This window comes from Corella eumyota, chromosome 5 (genome assembly GCF_963082875.1).
Source record: "Corella eumyota chromosome 5, kaCorEumy4.1, whole genome shotgun sequence".
Lineage (NCBI taxonomy): Eukaryota > Metazoa > Chordata > Ascidiacea > Phlebobranchia > Corellidae > Corella > Corella eumyota.
In genome coordinates, this window is record NC_137494.1 from 10,942,973 (window position 1) to 10,961,950 (window position 18,978).

Below are 18,978 nucleotides of genomic sequence, written 5' to 3' on the forward strand. Positions count from 1 at the left end.
GCTTAAGATGCTTTGGTGACTTTCAAATTGTTTTTAGTTATAGGCCTACTACATCCAAATGTAAATGACCAATATATTTTTAAACGAAGATGCTATTTTGTCGTTAATAGATTTAAAAAAAAGTTTTAAACTATTACAGTTGTAAGGTATAATTGGTAAATTAAGACTACACTGCAAGAAAAAATTCTTTAAAACAAGAATAACATAGTTAAAATATTTTTTCCTATTTATGTTACTTTTAGTACTTTTTGCATTTAATACGAAGGTTTAAGTATCAAAAATTAAAAATAGGCTAACATATTTTTTAGAAAATATTAAACAAAAATTACGATTTTATTTTTGTAAGTTTTATAGTATCAAAAAATTTTGAGTAATAGTTTAACAATTTTTATTTAATTTCTACATTTACTAAATATTAACAATTGAGTTTTATTTGGTAAGAACAAACGTCGTAAGATGGACATAATATTGCTGACAATATTTTTAATTTTAACTCCTTTGCCGATACGAACGCAAGGTAATTTTATGAGTTTTTAAAACTATTATTTAAAATAATAAAATAAAGCATAAAATAGCTTTGTTTGATATTTTTATTTTTTTAAGAATATTTATCCTTAGAATACAAAAAAATAATGTGTTTTGATTCGCTTCCATAGGCTTTGTGGTAAACAAATCGTAGTCGATATTATAACTTTTTGATTTCTAAATACTTCTTAAAGAGATAGTGTGGTCGCAGATTTTTTTTTATTATGTCTGAATTTTTTTCACTTGCACAAGGATACCATTATTTTGAAAATTGGTCAGGTAGTTTTTGAGATATTGGGATTTGAAGTAAAATATTGTAAATAGAGAAAGTCCCTATGCTCACGAGTCAGGTGATGACGCACAACGTCATCATCGTAAGTTCATATAGTGGCAAACATAAAAAAATAACCTTATTTTGCCGTTTCTGAGCTGTTTGTTGCACCTTTTTCAATTTTTTTTGCAGAAAACAAACTTAGCATAAAAAGCAAATTTTAGCCGTAAGACAGTTGTTACTTTTTAAGTATTTTTATTTGGGTAGGCTGTATTAAAAACTTTTAACAAATTAAGGGTATGCTGTTAACTTTAAAAGTTTACTTGTCAAAAACGCTTACAAACACTTGCAAGAAAGAGACGGGTCAACTAAGTGTTATTTAAGCAAAGTTTACCGTCAACGCAGTCTTGGTTTTGTTTAAATTAAAATAAATTCAACGTTGTTAACTAATACATTGTCAAATTGTTTAAGTTAGCTTATATATACATATATAGCCTATACAAACGATATATACTTTTATTTTGGTAATATTATAAGATAACAATTAATTAGGTTATAAAAAGAGTAAAGCACAAACTAAAGTTAGAAAAAGCACCAAACACTAATATTTGTAACCAGGGGTAACAAAAATGGTTACTTAAAAAATTTAAAAAAAATTTTTGGAATTATAAATTGAAAAAACACATAAAATATGTTAATTAAAATATTTAGTGTTTATAGTATTGATATATAATATACGTAATGTGACGAATCCGCCATTTTCTTGTTTACGCTAAGTGTTATCTGTTCCTAGCCACGTGTTTACACAGTTATCTCTATCACGTGGACTGTATCACGTGATTTATTAGTTAAACGTGTTGCAATGTATTATATGTAGTATTCGTGGTACAAGCTTGTGAACGATTGTTTGTGAACCTTTTCGCAATAAAAATCTATAAGATTAAAACGGCTTTCATACAAAAGACTATCAGACAAATAAACGTTACAGTATGTTAAATTGACCCATGTGACGTTTATTGATTAGAACTATTTTGATATAATACCCAACAAAATTGTCAGATATATTAAGTTTAAAGCAAAACTTGCTGTTCTAACAGGTAAACTTTGCTTCAGTAACACTCAGTTGACCTGTTTGTTTCTTGTAAGTGTTTGTCAGCCAATATGAACCGTTTTTGGCTGGTAAATTTTCAAACATTAATTTGTTAGAATTTTTTAAATACAGCCTACCTAATTAAAAATATTTAAAAGTAAAGCTTCTCGTGCAAGTTGGAAAATATTTAACTAGAAAAAGAAACTTTGCGACCACACCATCTCTTTAAAAAAAATTATTTGCATTTTATGGTTTTCTTTTGCTATTAGTAAAAGCAAAACAGTTTTGTATAAATGAATACAAGTTATTACAGATGTGAATGAATGTGATACAAATAGAGGTGGTTGCCATTTTGATGCAGTTTGTACAAACACACCAGGTTCTTTTGCCTGTACATGTATGAGTGGTTATACTGGAAATGGGATAACATGCTCAGGTGCTTATAAAATGTTTATTTTTGTTTGTGTTGATATTTAGTCGATATTGAAATGTTAATTTAAAGTATGTTAACTGTTTCATCTAACAATAAGACAAAACAGTAAATTTAATTCAAATATTATTATAAGCAAACAAAATTATGTAATTATTGTTTTTACTAAAAGAGTAAATGATTGTATAAACTTTTTTGTTTTCTAATGTTACTATTTTAAAGATTTAAATAGCCTTTAAAAAAATAACCTTTGGTTTTAATTTTTTTTGATTTGTATATGCTTTTATGTAAGAAAATTATTTATTGTATTTTTTTATTCGTTTAAACTTTTTATTAATTGAAATTTGGTTAGTGTTTTAATGTTATTTAAAAATCAAAACAATTATAGCCTATGTTATTAAATCAACAACAAAAAATTGAAGTTTATAAAATTTCAAAATTGTTTTAAAAATTGATAAACATAAACTTATTTGTTTTTTTGTTTTTGTTATTTAACAGATATAAATGAATGTAGAACAAATACAGATAATTGTCATAATACTCTAGCAACATGTACAAACATACAAGGTTCTTTTATTTGTACATGTAATAGAGGTTATGTTGGAAATGGAAGAATATGTATTGGTAAATATAAAATATGTGTTTTTCAAAAAAATCATTATTTATTGGCAAGTATTTCAATATTTTCTAAATATTTAAAACTAACTTAACATTTGATTTAAAATATTAAATTTGCCAACTAACAGTAGATACAAATATGTATTTTTTTTAAACTAAAAGATTTACTTTTAATCTGTTTTATGTTTTACAGACATAGATGAATGTGCTACAAATACAAATAATTGCCACACAAATGCAAGATGTACAAACAATGTTGGTTCTTTTACTTGTAGATGTAATGCTGGTTATACTGGAAATGGAATAACATGCTTAGGTTCTTATAAATTTTTCTGTTGTTATTTACTATTAAGGGTAAACTATATATAAATATTAAGTGTCATAATGAACGAAATTTGGTTAGTGTTTTAATGTTATTTAAAAAACAAAACAATTATATATTATTAATTCAACAAAATAATTTGAAGTTTATAAAATTTCAAAATTATTTTAAAAATTGATAAACATAAACTTATTTGTTTTTTTGTTTTTGTTATTTAACAGATATAGATGAATGTTCAAGAAATACAGATAATTGTCATAATACTCTAGCAACATGTAAAAACTTTCAAGGTTTATTTACTTGTACATGTAATAGAGGTTATGCTGGAAATGGAAGAATATGTATTGGTAAATATAAAATATGTGTTTTTCAAAAAATCATTATTCATTTTTATGGCAAGTATTTAAATATTTTCTAAATATTTATAACTAACTTAACATTTGATTTAAAATATTAAATTTGCCAACTAACAGTAGATACAAATATGTATTTTTTTAAACTAAAAGATTTACTTTTAATCTGTTTTATGTTTTACAGACATAGATGAATGTGCTACAAATACAGATAATTGCAACACAAATGCAAGATGTACAAACAATGTTGGTTCTTTTACTTGTAGATGTAATACTGGGTATACTGGAAATGGAAGAACATGTACTGGTAAAAATAATACATAATTATTTTAAATTTATTTTAAATATTTTAAATTTATTATTATAAGACTGGTTTGTAATTTATTTAATTTTTTGTGAACATTTATTTTAAACCTAACCTTTAAATTTTAAAATATTTTGATAATTAATGAGTAAAGAAATGTGAATAATAATTTAATTTTAATACTTTGTTAAACATACAAATTAGATTTGTTATTTTATCATAAATAAGAATATAATAACTTTTTCTATGTTTTGTATTTTACAGACATAAATGAATGTGCTACAAATAGAGATAATTGCAACATAAATTCAAGATGTACTAACACAGCAGGTTCATTTACTTGTAGATGTAATATTGGGTATACTGGAAATGGGATAACATGCTCAGGTTCTTATGCTAAATATTCTGTTGTTATTAACTATTAGGGGTAAACTATATATATTTAAGGGGTAAACTATATATTATATATATGTTATATATAAATGTACATATTTTATTTCTGCTTCTTTATAAGTTTTAATTTAATAATGAAATAAATAATGCAAAATATATATGTTTTTAATTTAATAATAAAATAAATAATGCTAATGTAGTTTATTTTGCTATTGAAAGTTACAATATTTTTATTGGTTATACCAACTATAAATAAGAATACTTTTTTCCAAGTTATGTTGTGTTTTACAGACATAAATGAATGTGCTACAAATAGAGATAATTGCAACAGAAATGCAGGGTGTACAAACAATGTTGGTTCTTTTACTTGTAGATGTAATAGTGGGTATACTGGAAATGGAGTTGAAACTTCTGGATGTCAAGGTATTATTACCTATTTTAAAATAGATTAATGTTAACATGTTTAGGTTTAATTAGTTAATTTTTTTAAACATAATTTTAAGATTTAATGCAATTCTTATACTTATAATTAACTGCTAAACTAAATATCATGTACATGCAAGTAAAAGTAATAAAATAAAATTTTTACAGAGGTTTATACTCAGAATTCTGCTGGTACTTGTTCTTATTATTTCTCAAGTTTTACAGTAGAAAGTTATACTGATGCTCAAACACAATGTTCACGTAGACGTTCGGTGTTAGCCAAGTTTAAAACCAATTCTGAAATGGCTTTTGCAAGATCAACTATTGACAGAGTTTATCCCTTGACCAGTAATGTTTATTATGTTGGTGGTAGAAGGGAAGGGAATAACTGGTGGTTGTGGAATGATAGAGATAACATTATACCAAGTAAGGTTTTATTAATCTAAAAAATTCACTAAAAACTATTTATATTTAAATCTTTTTAAAATTTTTGTAGTTTTTGTGAAGTTTATTTATTCTATGTTTTTGTAAATTTGTTCTATAACAATCTACTTTTTAAATGTTTGGCTATGTTTTTTACAATAAGGTCCTTCAGGTAGTTCAAGTTGTGCAGCTATCTCAACTTCATCTTTTACTTCATTGTCATGTTTATCCACAAGATATTTCAGTTGTGAGCGGAGAGGTTTGTTCAAAACTTTTTATATATATTAAAATTATTTATGGTCTTATTTAAGAACATATATCTTCCTTGTATCTTTTCTCGTCGACAACTTTTTTAAATTTTTCCAACGTCGTGACGTCATCACAGTTAGTTTCGTCAGCAATTATTTTTAACAAACAATTTCTAACGTCTTTGGCCATATTTTTTATATTAAAATTATTTTCTGGCTTAACTTTGTAAAGTTGATTGTAAATAGTTTAGTTTCTTTTTTTTACAAAAATAATTTTCAAATACTATTTATTACATTAGTCAGTGGAAATAATTGTCAACCAAACCCATGTCAAAATGGAGGAACATGTACTCTTGATGGTTGCACATTTACTTGTCGTTGCGCACCAAATTATTTTGCTTATACTTGCAACACCCGTAAGTCATGTTTTCAATCTATAAAACCAGAATTTGTTTTAACACAATAAAAACTTCATAATGACATTATTTAAACCCTAATTATTAAAAGAAAATCTAAAATACAAATAATTAATTGTTTTACACTTGTTGCTTTTTGTAGAACAATTGCAAATATTATCAGAAACCGATATCACAGCAATACAAGACGACAATGTTAACCTGGAGTTTAATGTAAATACTTTTGTAGCTGGAAGTGTTGCATGTACTTTACGATCCAGTGGTCAAGATTTAAGAACTTTCGGTTCTTTTCAACGAAATCAACAGTATGTTTAAAATATTTTCATTAACTGTTACATTTTTAACCTGAATGTGAATATTTTATATTTGTTACAAAGTTTAATCTACCTTTATTAATTACTAAATTTTGTTAAAAAAGATATTATTTTCGAAACTTAGATAATCAAATAAAATTGAATGGTTGTTCATAAATTTGATTTAAAAGTTTAATGACATTACTCACTTTAAATTGTTCGAGTTCTATAAATATTTATTATTTAGTCTATTACACCAAAATATTTGAATCCAAATTAAATAAAATGTAAAAATTGTACCCATTAGGTTATCTTACATGGTCAACAACATTCAAAGAGATGGAACATTTGTGTTAACTTGTGTTCTGACTACAAGCTCTAATGTTAATGTTCAACAAACTGGGACAGTTAATGTTGTTGTACATGGTAAGTGATTTTAATGTTATTAAAAATTGTTAAGCTGTGTGTTTAGGTAAAAAATGAAATAGTTTAAAGGTATCTAAGCTAAATTGATAATAATTTAAATTTGTTCTGAAAAAAGTTCCTGCAAGTATTCAGATCTCAGAAACTCAGGTTGATATTGTAAGAAGTAGCAACCCAAGAACTGTTATTGTGGATTGTACATCAACTGGCACACCATTGCCAACTGTAGCTTGGAGAAAAAACAATGTAGATGTTGCTACTTCAAGTAGTTCAAGTGTTTATCAAACAATAAAAACTGGTGTCAATGCTGGAAGTAGACTTATTCTAACTAATGTAAGTTATAACTCAATCGTTTTTTTTTGTACAACTTTTTTTTTATTTGTCCTCAGAGAAAAAGCTAAATTTTGTGATAAATATTAAAGCTCTTGACCGTATGATTAATTGTGAGGTAAATTCAATTACCTTTACTTATAGTATTTTTAGATCTTACATATAATTTTATCTATTTAAAAATTTGTTTTAAATTATTTTAAGGCGAGATTTGAGGACCAAGGTATGGTTGGCTGTGTTGCTTACAACCTTGTTGGTCCTTTACAAGAAAAACAAACAGTTTTTCAAAACATCAAAGTAACTGTGACAGGTACATTTTTTTCTCAAACAAAATAGTGTAATCTTATTTTTAGTTGTAGTTGATAATTGGAATTTAGTTTTTAATTATCTTTTTAGGAATTCCTGAAATTGTTTCTTCAACTGAGTATTTAGATTTACCATCAAACAATAATGTCAGTTTCGAATGCTTATTTGATGGTAATCCACTTCCTAACTTGCAATGGACTTACTCTAATGGAGACCCCTTACCACAAACAAGTCAATTTAAGGTATTTGAGTTAAAAATATTAGACATGTAAATTCTACATTTAAATTTTAAACTTAGGACATATTATGAAATGTTAAATAATGTGTAATACTTAACACAATAATTTTAAAACAGGTTAGTGGTCTCAATCAGATTACAGCATACAGAGTTTCATTAAAGCTTGTTGTTTATGGAACAACATGCAGGGATGTCAGTTTGTTGAGTTACAGATGTCAAGCTTCTAATTCACTTTCAGCAACTCCTGTCTTAAGTCAACCATTTGTGGTCAACATAAGTAAAGATTTTTTTTTAAAACTTTACATTAGCAATTTTTATAAATTTTGTTAATTTTTAATAAGTTTTTAGGTTTCATAATTTAATAAATAATCTAGAACAGAAAATTTACTGACATAACAAAATTATATATTATATATTTGTTCGTATACTTGTCTAAAAAGTGTTTTGTGCTTGTCTACAAAGTATTAACGCAAAATGTAGGTTTAAGAAAGTAACCTCCTGAATGTTTTGTTTATTTAATAAATTTAAGATCGAACTTTTTGGAGATATTCTGATGTCACAAGAACTTGCTTAGAAGCAAAATCTTATTGTGCAGGAAAAGGAGGTTCATTAATTGTGTTTCCAAATCAAGAAGTCATGTCTGAAATTAATAGAAAATCAGTTGTCAGTAAGTTGTGACTCATTTTAAACAAAAACAAGTGACTTTAGTTTAATTATAATTTACAACTTTGCTCATCAATTATTCTGTGTCTTGAAGTCGTGTTTATTCTATTTTAACAGCAAGATCTTATTGGATATCATCTCAGACACTTGAATATTTTGAAAGTTGGTCACAACTTGACACAACCAGAATGCCCAATCCTGATGGTTGCATTCGAGTTTCAAAACGAAGCGGTGTTTGGTTAAGTACTCAAACATCACTTTCTGGAACTTTATGTGATGGTAAGTGTATTTGGATTAAAAAACAGTTTAGTCAAAACTTGATAAAGGGCATGGTGTAATTCTTAAAACAAATAGCTTTACTTCATAAATTCTTTGGATTAAACCCTTGGGTAAGGTGCTGTGAATGGTGGAAACTTTACCTGAGCTTTTAAAAGGTTAATTCCAGATTTAAAGTTAAGCAATTACATTCATTAATATTTTAAAACGATATGATCAACTTAAGATTGAATCAGGGTAACAAATATTATTTTACGGGTTCAGGCATTCTCACATAGTAAGCATACTAAAAATAATTCACTGTTATCAACATATTAGCATTATAAAAAACTATATCATATACAAAAACTAGAATTACTAAAATAGTATTTTTAAGTGTTTACTACTTTCAGTGCGAGTTTTATTACAACCAAGTATCACAATTAACACTGATGTTTGTGATGGAAAAAGGGCAACCATTTCTTGGAACACTTTACCAGGAACTTCCTCACTTAATTACCAACTTGTATATTTTACTTCTCAAAATACCAGGTTTGTACATGCTGTTTAATTTTTTCTTAATTTAGAAAACATTTATTTTAACCATTTTTCTTGTTTGTTTAACAGAGAAAATGTAACCATACCTAGGGGGGAGTTAACATATGATATTGATAACTTATTGCCAAAAACATTATATCGAGTACAGGTAGTTCTTTGTTTTTATATCTTTATTTGTAAATACTAAAAAATAAATTGTAATTTAAAATTTTTAAAAATAAAAAAAATAAGTTTTTAAAAGAATTTTTTTAATTAAGGTTATACCTTCATATGTTGGTTGCAACATAATCGTTCCTTCAAGGCAATCCACACTTTTTAATACAACCAGAGGAAATTTATCTGCTCCTGTTCATGTACAAATAAGAAAAAAGAATGAAATGTGTTCTGTAAGTTGGGAGGATTTTAACACACAAACTGAAATAGGAGCATTCAGGGTAAAATTTATTGATAAAAATGTTTATATTTTCTTGCTATTTTTTATTAAATTTTTGTTTTCTTGAGTTTTCTAGAAACAGACACACTCATGGTAGAGCTTTATGTTATTCTTTTAAAATTAGTTCAATACTTTAAATGGAATTACAAATTTTTGCATGAAAACCAACTATTTAAATTTAAATCAAACTGAAAAAAAAGTTTTTGTTTGATGTTTAAAGAGTACAATCTTCTAAAATATACCAAATATATAAAGTGATTGTGACAAAATTATATGTTTTTTGTAAAAATCTCTTGTTAATTGGTTTATCTTATTGTAAAATTAAGATAAAATGTGCAGGTAAGATACACTGCAGTTGCAAGACAAAATCAAAACAAATTTGAACCTGAAGTGAACTTTACTCAAGTTGAAGCAACAACTGACCAATTTGTAATTCCTTTCTTGAAACCCAACTCTGAATATCAGATTATGGTTGGTGCTGTGGCAAGTTTTCCGTGTGAGAATAAAAAAAATGTGGTTTGGTCAAATGAAACTACTGGATGTTTGACTTCACCTTCTGGTATTTAACTAACATGTTTTGCCTTTTTAATTGTTAATAAAATGTAATCATATTAAGTTAACTTTGGCATATTTAAGATTTAGTAAGTTATTTTTAACTTTTTTAACAGCACCTGACATGATTCCACTGTCACCTGCGGTTAATACAAACAACCAAATTGAAATTTCTTTAATTCCAGCAAGTGAAAGAAATGGTTTAATCAGGTTGTTTATTTTTGTCATTTTTTTGTATTTAATTAATTTATAAACCTAAAGCAACCTAATTTAAACAATATATTTTTAATGTTTGCAGTTGCTATTTTATTGTTGTACAAAAAGTGGCTAATAATTCTGATATCAGTGTAGAAAATGACATTAATCTTTTACAACAAACTTATAGTGATGTCGGCAGAAAATACATTGCCTTTGCCACTAAGTAATTTTATATTATTAAATATTTTGTTTAACTTCAAAATAAAATAATTTTAACTAATAATTAAAACAAATTTATTTAAACCTTACACTAATTTAAATTAAATTATTTTAAGTTTAACTGCGCCTGTGAGTTTGATGTTGGGTGATAGTAGATTAACATGTTGTGATATTAGTGGAAATCAAATAGAAACTTGTCCTATTGAAAACTCTTCACGTAAACGTCGAGCAGCTAGTTTAATTATACAAGGTCAAAACCGAGTGTTAGAACCAAATGTAGAGTACCAGTATTACATTTTAACTGCAGCACCGGATTCTGATAGCCTGAATGTAATTTACTCAGCAAGTTCTGTGTCTCCCCGATTTACACTGGGTCAAATGTCAGGTTAACTTTTTTAAAACAAACTTTATCTAAATTAATTTTCGAACTCAGATGCCATATCAATGACCTAAATTTATTAGTTTCGGTTGCATATTTTATTTAAAATAGGTGTAATTTTTATAACATTAATTGTTGGTAATCTTTATTAAATTGTAATTACTGGTAAGACTACAAATAATATATCATACCAACATCCAAATTGCTTGAAGTTTTTTACTTGCCCAATATTTTTTATAACATTTTTATTTTGTATAAAACAAACTAAAATATCTAAGTATTGCAACTTGTATTTTATAGGTAAAAGCTCAAATAGTGGTCTTATTATTGGAATTGTTGTTGTTATCATTGTTTTGGTTATAATTGCAAGTGTTGTTATATATAAAAAAAGGTAATAATAGAACATTTTCTTTGCAAATACTATAAAACATGTCTGTAAAATAATTTTAGATTCGTCTAGTAAATTAAGTTTTTAATTTAATTTAATATATTTTACAGACAGGTTCACCCTGTAGTTCGAAGTCGAGAAATTAATACACCAAGTGAACACAAACTTATTGGTGATCCATCTTCAATTGTTAACCAATCACTACATAGCCCAGCAGGTAGTTTAAACATTACAATAATTTGTCTGTTTTTTTAAATAAACAAAATTTAGGTTAAAATATATTTCTTGTTGATTAAATTCGTATAAACAATTTTAATTTTTATAGATCAAAGCGGACAAGTTATTGAAATGAATTATGTCAACATTTTCACTGGTTTATTTTCCAAGTTTAATATCTTGACTGGAAATTTTCTATCTCTTTACCAGTACAAGTCTGATAAAAATAACCTAATATTTCGGGAAGAATTTCATGTACACTTTTTATTTAATATTATATGTTCAGCATAGTTTTTTGTATAAAAACTTTAATAATATTTTTGAATATACATACTATTACTTTTTTTATCCTTTTTTAACAATTTTTGTTGTTTTCCAGAACAAGTTGCCAAACATTGGAACAACCTCTTTAACTTCTCAAACAAATCTTCAACCACATAGTTCAAAATCTGTATATGCAAACACTTTACATGGTACGTAAAACAAGAAAATATTTTATAAATTTATTAATACTAATAAATATTTTCAAATTTGTAGTATATAAATAACTTATTTATATTTTGTAAAATTGTTGGTATTTAAATTTGTTTTAAGTTGAAGCAACAAAACTTGGTTTGGAAAAGTCTTTGAATGATACGCAAGATAGTTCATTCAACTTTTCATTTGTGGATGTAAGGATAACTAAAATTTAGTTTATTTTTTGTTGTTTTTTGTGAATTTTGGAGTATTTTAATTCTAAAGTTACAAAAAATTGATTCTTTACTTTATGTACAAGTTATTGTTAAGGCATAAAATAATTAAATTTTAAAGAAACTCATTTTAAAATTAGTTTTTTTAATCTAGCATTTTTGAAATAGAAATTTAACTGTTTTTTATTTTTAAGCTGTTTAAATAAAATTAGCTTAGTCTTAGATACTTTTTTTAGGGATTTTCAAAAAAGAAAAAGTTCATTGCTGCTAAAGGACCAACATTCTCAAATGTTAATGAATTCTGGAGATTAATTCAAAATAATCACTGCACCGTTATCGTCATGCTAACATTGGTGGAAAAAAATGGCTTGGTATGCATATAAAAAATGGTTAATGATATCATATATTCTTGTGTTTTGGTCTTTTTTTTAATTAATTTTTTTTAGAAAATTTGTGAAAAATACTGGCCTGATCGGGAAGACAAAAAACTTTTTGGAAATATTTTGGTTGAAAATGTTGAAGAAGTTGAAAGTGGAGAATATTTGCGCAGAAATTTGGTCATGAAAGTTGAAAATGTAAAATAAACAAAGAATTTTATAAATAATTTTTTTTAATTTAAAACATATTTATTTTATTAACCTAAATATTACTTTGGTTCGATATCTTTGATTTCAAAACATAATGTTATTCTCTTTATAATTTATCTTATTTTTCAGGGTCTTATAAGCTGTAGAACTAAAGTTATAATAACTTAAAGTTATATATTTAAAGTTATAAATAATAAATTTATAATAACTTTTAATCTAGTAAATTTAATTTTATGAGTTTTAGTACATACGTTATTACGATATAGTGCCACAAGGAAAAATTTTTCATGGATTAATCATTACTTATTCCAAGTTAATAAATGTTTTCGTTTTATTCAAGTGGCTATAACTTTTGATTTTGTTAATTTAAATTTTTTTAGGTAATTAAATATTGCTTATTACTAAGAGATAGGTGTTTGTTTATTATAATTTAAAGTTTTGTGTTAAATTTTAAAGTTTTGGTTAAGGTTGTATTATGCTATAAATAAGATAAAAATATATTAAAAATTAATTTTTGTTTGTTTAGTATATTTAACTGCTTGTTTGTTCATTAAGAATTAAAGATTAATTTTAGGCATTAAACATATAAATGTATAACACAATATTAATAATATAAAAACATATTTAAAAAAATTAAATTTTTGGTTTGTTTATTATATTTAAATGCTTGTTTATTATTTAAAAATCAAAGATTAATTTTACGCCTTCAAAATATGGTTCAATGTATATCCTAATATAAAAAAAAATTAAAACTTGGTTAAAAAAAAATATTTTTTTAATTTATATGTAACAACCAATAAAAGGAAAATGTGTTAATTTTTTTTTATTATTAAATTTTTAAATGCTTATTAAAATTTTAAGTTATCATAAAACGGTTGGGACTTCTTATAATTAAAACTTGATATTTGCATTACCATTTTTAATAATTTATTTAATAGTCTTAATTACGGAATGTTTATGCATTCTTTTATTTATCTATAACAAATTATATTACAAATGATTTCAATATTTATTATATAAATCTAGTTACTTTTGTTAAACATTCTAAAGATATAATTTTTAAAAGCAATTATTTCTTTATTTTAGGGAAGAAAGTAACAAAATTATTTTCTATGTTTAATTTTAAATAATTTTTTTACAAACTTTTATTTCTCGATTTTAGGAGGTTCTTAGGATCCAACAGTTTCAATATCTATCAGAATCACACAGTGACGTTCCAATAACTACAACTTCATTGTTACAACTTTATGATATTGTCAAGTTTACTGCCAAGAATAATGTTTACCCTATTATGGTACATTGCAGGTAATATTCTATGTTTATTTTTTTAGAAGGTGGTAGTAGATTTACTGGAAGATTTTAATTTACCTTGATTGCAAATTGCTGCAACTATTTTAAATATTACTGCCAATTATATCTGATTTTTAACCTGTTTATTAAAAATTAAACTAAGCAGAAAAGTAAACTGATACGGTGTTAACATAGGTGGAAAACAAAAACATTATTTTTTGGTTTATTTGTACAAACAAAAGGTTTAATGGTATATCACACTGCAACATAAATAATAGAAATTTAACTTTAAAATTCAAAATTTAACGCATAAGTTAACCTTGTTAATTAATTATTAAAATATTAACTGTTTGGTGCCTACCTTCAAATGTTACCATTTACAAAACCTTATGTTAACAGGAAATCTTAATCAAATAAATATACTTGACTAAGATTAAAAAAAGATTTTTATACTTTATATGATGTTTTTTTAGTACTGGGTTAGGTAGAACTGGAATTTTTATAGCTTTGGATATTTTAAGTGACCAAATAAAAAGTGGGGAAGTTGTTAATGTGTTAAAATGTGTTCATGATATGAGAATAAATAGATCTGAAATGATTCAAGGAGTAGTAAGTATCTTATTTTAACAAACTTTTTTTTAAATATAAACATTTTAATTTAATTTGTTTTTTCTAGGATGAATATATTTTTATCCACAAACTTTTAGCTGAAATTCTAGAATTTGGTAACACTAATGTTGATAGTGTTCAGTTTTTAGGATATGCAAAATCTCTAAAAAAGTAAGTTTAAAATATTAAACTTATTTTTTATTAAATTTTGATTGTTCTAATGTTATGTTAATTTAATTTTAATTGTATTGGACAAGCTATATTTTAAACTGTGAAATTTATACCTGCTAATTAAAAAAATGATATTACTTTGGTAAAAATATTTAAAACTAGTAAAGGCATCTTAAGACAAGGTTGATATTTAGAATTACACATTTAATTTAGGTATATAGTTTAATCTTTATTTTATATCTTACTGCACCTGTTTAACGAAGTTGAATAAATTTATAATTTTTTTAGTGTAAATAACACAACAAATACTTCTGAAATGCACCGACAATTCGAAAATCTGAACTTGATTCCTCCGACTTTTACTGAACAAGGTGTTGGCAAAAAATTGTTTGAGGAAAATGCTTACCTGACTTCTACCATTTTACCATGTAAGTTAAAAAAAAAATTTAAAAACACACTTTAAACAATTGGGTAAACATGAATTGAATTTAGATGATCACAACTTGGCATTTGTGAGTAAAAATCAACAAGATGAAAAAGCATTTCTTAATGCATCTGTAATTCCGGTAAATTTGTATAAATTTGTTTTCAATCAAGTTTAAATCATTTACATTAGGGATTGATCAATACAAAAAAACATTTTTATTTTAATTAAGGCTTACAATGCTGGGTATTACTATATTACCGCACAAGATCCCTTACCTTCGAATATTCCTTTGTTTTGGAGATGTGTGGCAGATAATGAGATTAAATGCATTGTCATGCTAGCTATGGTAAGCCTTATTTTGTTATGTATGTCATTGTTTTTTCATTTTTGAAGTGCCTGTACCAGTTTCGTATGTCATTAACCGTGTGTAATTGTTCGTTTATAATTCTGCCAAATGTAGGCTCATATGAATTACTAACACCTAATTTCAGCTTGTTGTGGCATGAATTTACTGGGTATAAAATCTTACACTTTGGTCTAAACGCTTTAAAAAAAGCATTTCCTAACTTAAACTAATAAGTGTTTAAAATTGTCTTAATATTTTTGTGAAGGACGATTCGTCTTGTCCAAAATATTGGGCAAACGAAAATGAAACTAACTCTTTTGGTGACGTCACCGTGCATTGTATTAACTTAAATAAGTATTCTGGTTACACTGAAAGATCATTGACGGTTTATTTTAAAACATCAGAGGTAAATTATATAAAAGTTAAATTATATACCAATAAATAACAAGGGTAATTTTTCAAATGTTACTCAAATTTTAACAAGTTCATGTATTAGCTTAATATTAAGTAATATATTTGTAACCTTGCGTTTTTTCTATGGTGTCTTCTTCTCTACGTAACGATTGTTAAATTTTTATATGATAGAAAAGCCACACTGTCAAACAAATAGTTTATACTGGTTGGATAAGTGATAATTCGCCTCCTGATACAAAAACCATTGTCGAGATTTTGTCCAAAGTTGGAAAATATTTTGACAATGCAGTTGAAGTTCGTGGCAAAAAATTTATTGCTTTGTTTCATTGCATGTAAGTATATCTAAATGTATTTACAAAGGTTTATTTAAAAATAGAATACTCTTTTATTAAAGAACAGTACCAATATTAATTTTTAGCTAGATGTATTTTATCTTTTTTATTTTAATTTTTTTCTTTTTGTTCCAACGCATTGGTACGAAGTGTGGTAATTAGAACACCTTGCTATACATTTTAAGATTATTTGTTTAATTTCCACTGCGTCCATGTAGTAGCGCCAGTGATGCGCCTTAACGGTGCAAATTTCTGCCAAACCCATAACCAAACGGCATCCTATTTTTTTAAATATTCAAAACTGCATCTCGCGACTGGATTGGGATATGTTATCCTAGTTTACAGCCGTTAGGCCGGCCTTCTTACATCAAGGATAAGAGTATACAAAAAATAAAAAAATAGGCAAAAAATAAACAAAATTTACAACAATTTTCTATTAAAGGGATGGCTCGGACAGAAGTGGTGCTGTTTGTGCCATTGCCAACTTAATTGGTCGCTTAAAAAATGAGAACAAGGTTGACGTGTTTCGATCAGTAAAGGATTTACGCGACCTCAGGCCTGGAATGGTTTATGGATTTGGCCATTTTAGTTTTTGTTACGAAGCTGTCTGTGAATTTATTCAAACCATTAGCCTGTATGTTGATTTTAATTAGAAAGTTACAAGTTTTAATGTTGTTCAAAGCCTCCGTTCTTTGAGAAAAATTGATTTTATATAACATCTAGTTGTTAAACTCTAGCAATCTGTCGATTTACTATTTTTTGTTTATACATTTACTTAATTATTGCCTGTAAATAAATAACAATGTACATATTTCATCATATCGCGTTTTTACATCTGTATTATGAAAAGGAATTAATTACTAAATTGTATTTCTTGAACTCTAAAATGAATTAGTTAGCATTGTGCAAGTGTTAAAATTTTATCAGTGTTTTTTATCAGTGTTTTACTTAAAAATTTATAACATTATGTAATTATTTATATTAACTCACAAAAATTTACAAGTCTTAATTTGAGATCAAGAAAGAAATTATGATTTGGTAAAGAGGATAATTTATAAATTTTTATGCTAATTTTTTTGGGGTAATTTTTTAAGCAAATACGTCCAACCTTGTTTATTAAATGCATATGTTTACCAATTACCAACAAGCTTAATATCTAATTTAAAATTAAATTATGTTGTGCCTTGATGTAACACAAGTAAATGCTATTAACTTCTTTGTTAAGGTGGCTACAACTTCTTAATATATAACCTAGACTTTAAACATTACACAATACTCTTTAATAATATTGAAGTTAAGGTATTCTAAATACAAGAATTCAACTTAGACCTATCTTTGCAATTTCACTGGTCAGGTAGTTTCGGGTAGGCCCAGAGAATCCTGATACCATCATTTCTTCAACTAAGTATTTAGATTTACCATCAAACAATAATGTCAGTTTCGAATGCTTTTTGATGGAAATCCACTTCCTAACTCGCAATGGACATACTCTAATGGAGACCCTTTACCACAAACTAGTCAATTTAAGGTATTTCAGTTAAAAATATTGGACATATTACCTCTACATTTAAATTTTAAATTTAGGACATATCATGAAATGTTAAATAATGTGTAATACCTAACACTTTAATTTTAAAACAGGTTAGTGGTCTCAATCAGATTACAGCATACAGAGTTTCATTAAAGCTTGTTGTTTATGGAACAACATGCAGGGATATCAGTTTGTTTGTAATATTTAAGAAATACTACGAGTAAATGTGATCGAAATTACTTCACAATTAAACATTTGGAAAAGATCATTAATATTTATCACAAAAATTTAGTTCTTTTATTTTAAAGACAAATAAAAATAAAAGTTGTTCAAAAAATAATTGAATTATAACTTTCATTAGTTAGAATAAGTCTAGTTCCAGCATTGCCACCAGTTTGTATTATTTGATAAACACTTGAACTACTTGAAGTAGCAACATCTACAGTTGGCAATGGTGTGCCAGTTGATGTACAATCCACAATAACATTTCTTGGGTTGCTACTTCTTACAACATCAACCTGAGTTTCTGATATCTGAATACTTGCAGAAACTTTTTTACAGAACAAATTTAAAAAATTAACAATATTAAAAAAATTAAATCCTTACTTTAGAGAGAATATATCCAAAAGTTGTAAAAAAATTATAACAATTTGGTTTAGATACCCTTCAACTTTTAAAAGTTTCAAATATTTTTTATTATATAATTACGGCAAAATTTTATTTTCTTAACTATTTCGTTTTTTTACCTAAACACACAGCTTAACAATTTTTTATATCATTAAAATCACTTACCATGTATAACAACTTTAACTGTTTTAGTTTGTTGATCATTAACATTAGAGCTTGTAGTCAGAACACAAGTTAACACAAATGTTTCATCTCTTTGAATGTTGTTGTAAGATGTGTACAATTTTTAATGTGTACAATTTTTAGATTTTATTTAATAAGAATTTAAATACAATTTAAGATGAGTAATGTCATTAAACTTTTAAATCAAATTTATGAACAACCATTAAATTTTATTTGATTATCTAAATTTCGGAAATAATTCTTTTTTTAACAAAATTTAACTTTGTAACAAATATATAATTTTCACATTCAGGTTAAAAATGTAATATTTAATGAAAATATTTTAAACATACTGTTGATTTTCTTGAAAAGAATCAAAAGTTCTTAAATCTTGACCACTGAATCGTAAAGTACATGCAACACTTCCAGTTACAAAAATATTAACTTTAAACTCAAGGTTAACATTGTCGTCTTGTATTGCTGTGATATTGGTTATTGCTAATATTTGCAATTGTTCTACAAAACA

The 18,978-nt window shown here is 25.7% G+C and overlaps 1 protein-coding gene across 2 annotated transcripts; it reads left to right on the forward strand.

Annotated features, from left to right (window-relative positions):
• The first annotated feature begins 385 nt into the window (after positions 1-385).
• On the forward strand, positions 386-17,390 carry LOC145753103 (receptor-type tyrosine-protein phosphatase S-like). 2 transcript variants are annotated; one of them, XM_082569499.1, is made up of 42 exons: positions 386-517; positions 2,200-2,322; positions 2,815-2,940; positions 3,128-3,250; positions 3,478-3,603; positions 3,794-3,916; positions 4,178-4,300; positions 4,598-4,729; positions 4,898-5,155; positions 5,316-5,411; positions 5,700-5,816; positions 5,959-6,121; positions 6,417-6,535; positions 6,651-6,865; positions 7,067-7,172; positions 7,259-7,410; positions 7,524-7,683; positions 7,936-8,073; positions 8,187-8,348; positions 8,738-8,876; positions 8,952-9,030; positions 9,140-9,316; positions 9,655-9,874; positions 9,984-10,077; positions 10,166-10,288; positions 10,401-10,669; positions 10,964-11,054; positions 11,162-11,268; positions 11,377-11,522; positions 11,647-11,740; positions 11,862-11,938; positions 12,193-12,327; positions 12,403-12,531; positions 13,706-13,848; positions 14,307-14,442; positions 14,510-14,613; positions 14,902-15,041; positions 15,106-15,179; positions 15,270-15,386; positions 15,652-15,792; positions 15,972-16,132; positions 16,575-17,390. In XM_082569499.1, exons 1-42 carry the CDS (start codon positions 457-459, stop codon positions 16,783-16,785), a joined length of 5,730 nt encoding a protein of 1,909 aa, XP_082425625.1. In that variant the 5' UTR covers positions 386-456; the 3' UTR covers positions 16,786-17,390. The 2 variants fall into 2 exon arrangements, with proteins under 2 accessions (XP_082425625.1, XP_082425626.1); XM_082569500.1 differs by lacking the exon at positions 386-517 and adding an exon at positions 1,663-1,893.
• The last annotated feature ends 1,588 nt before the right edge of the window (positions 17,391-18,978 follow it).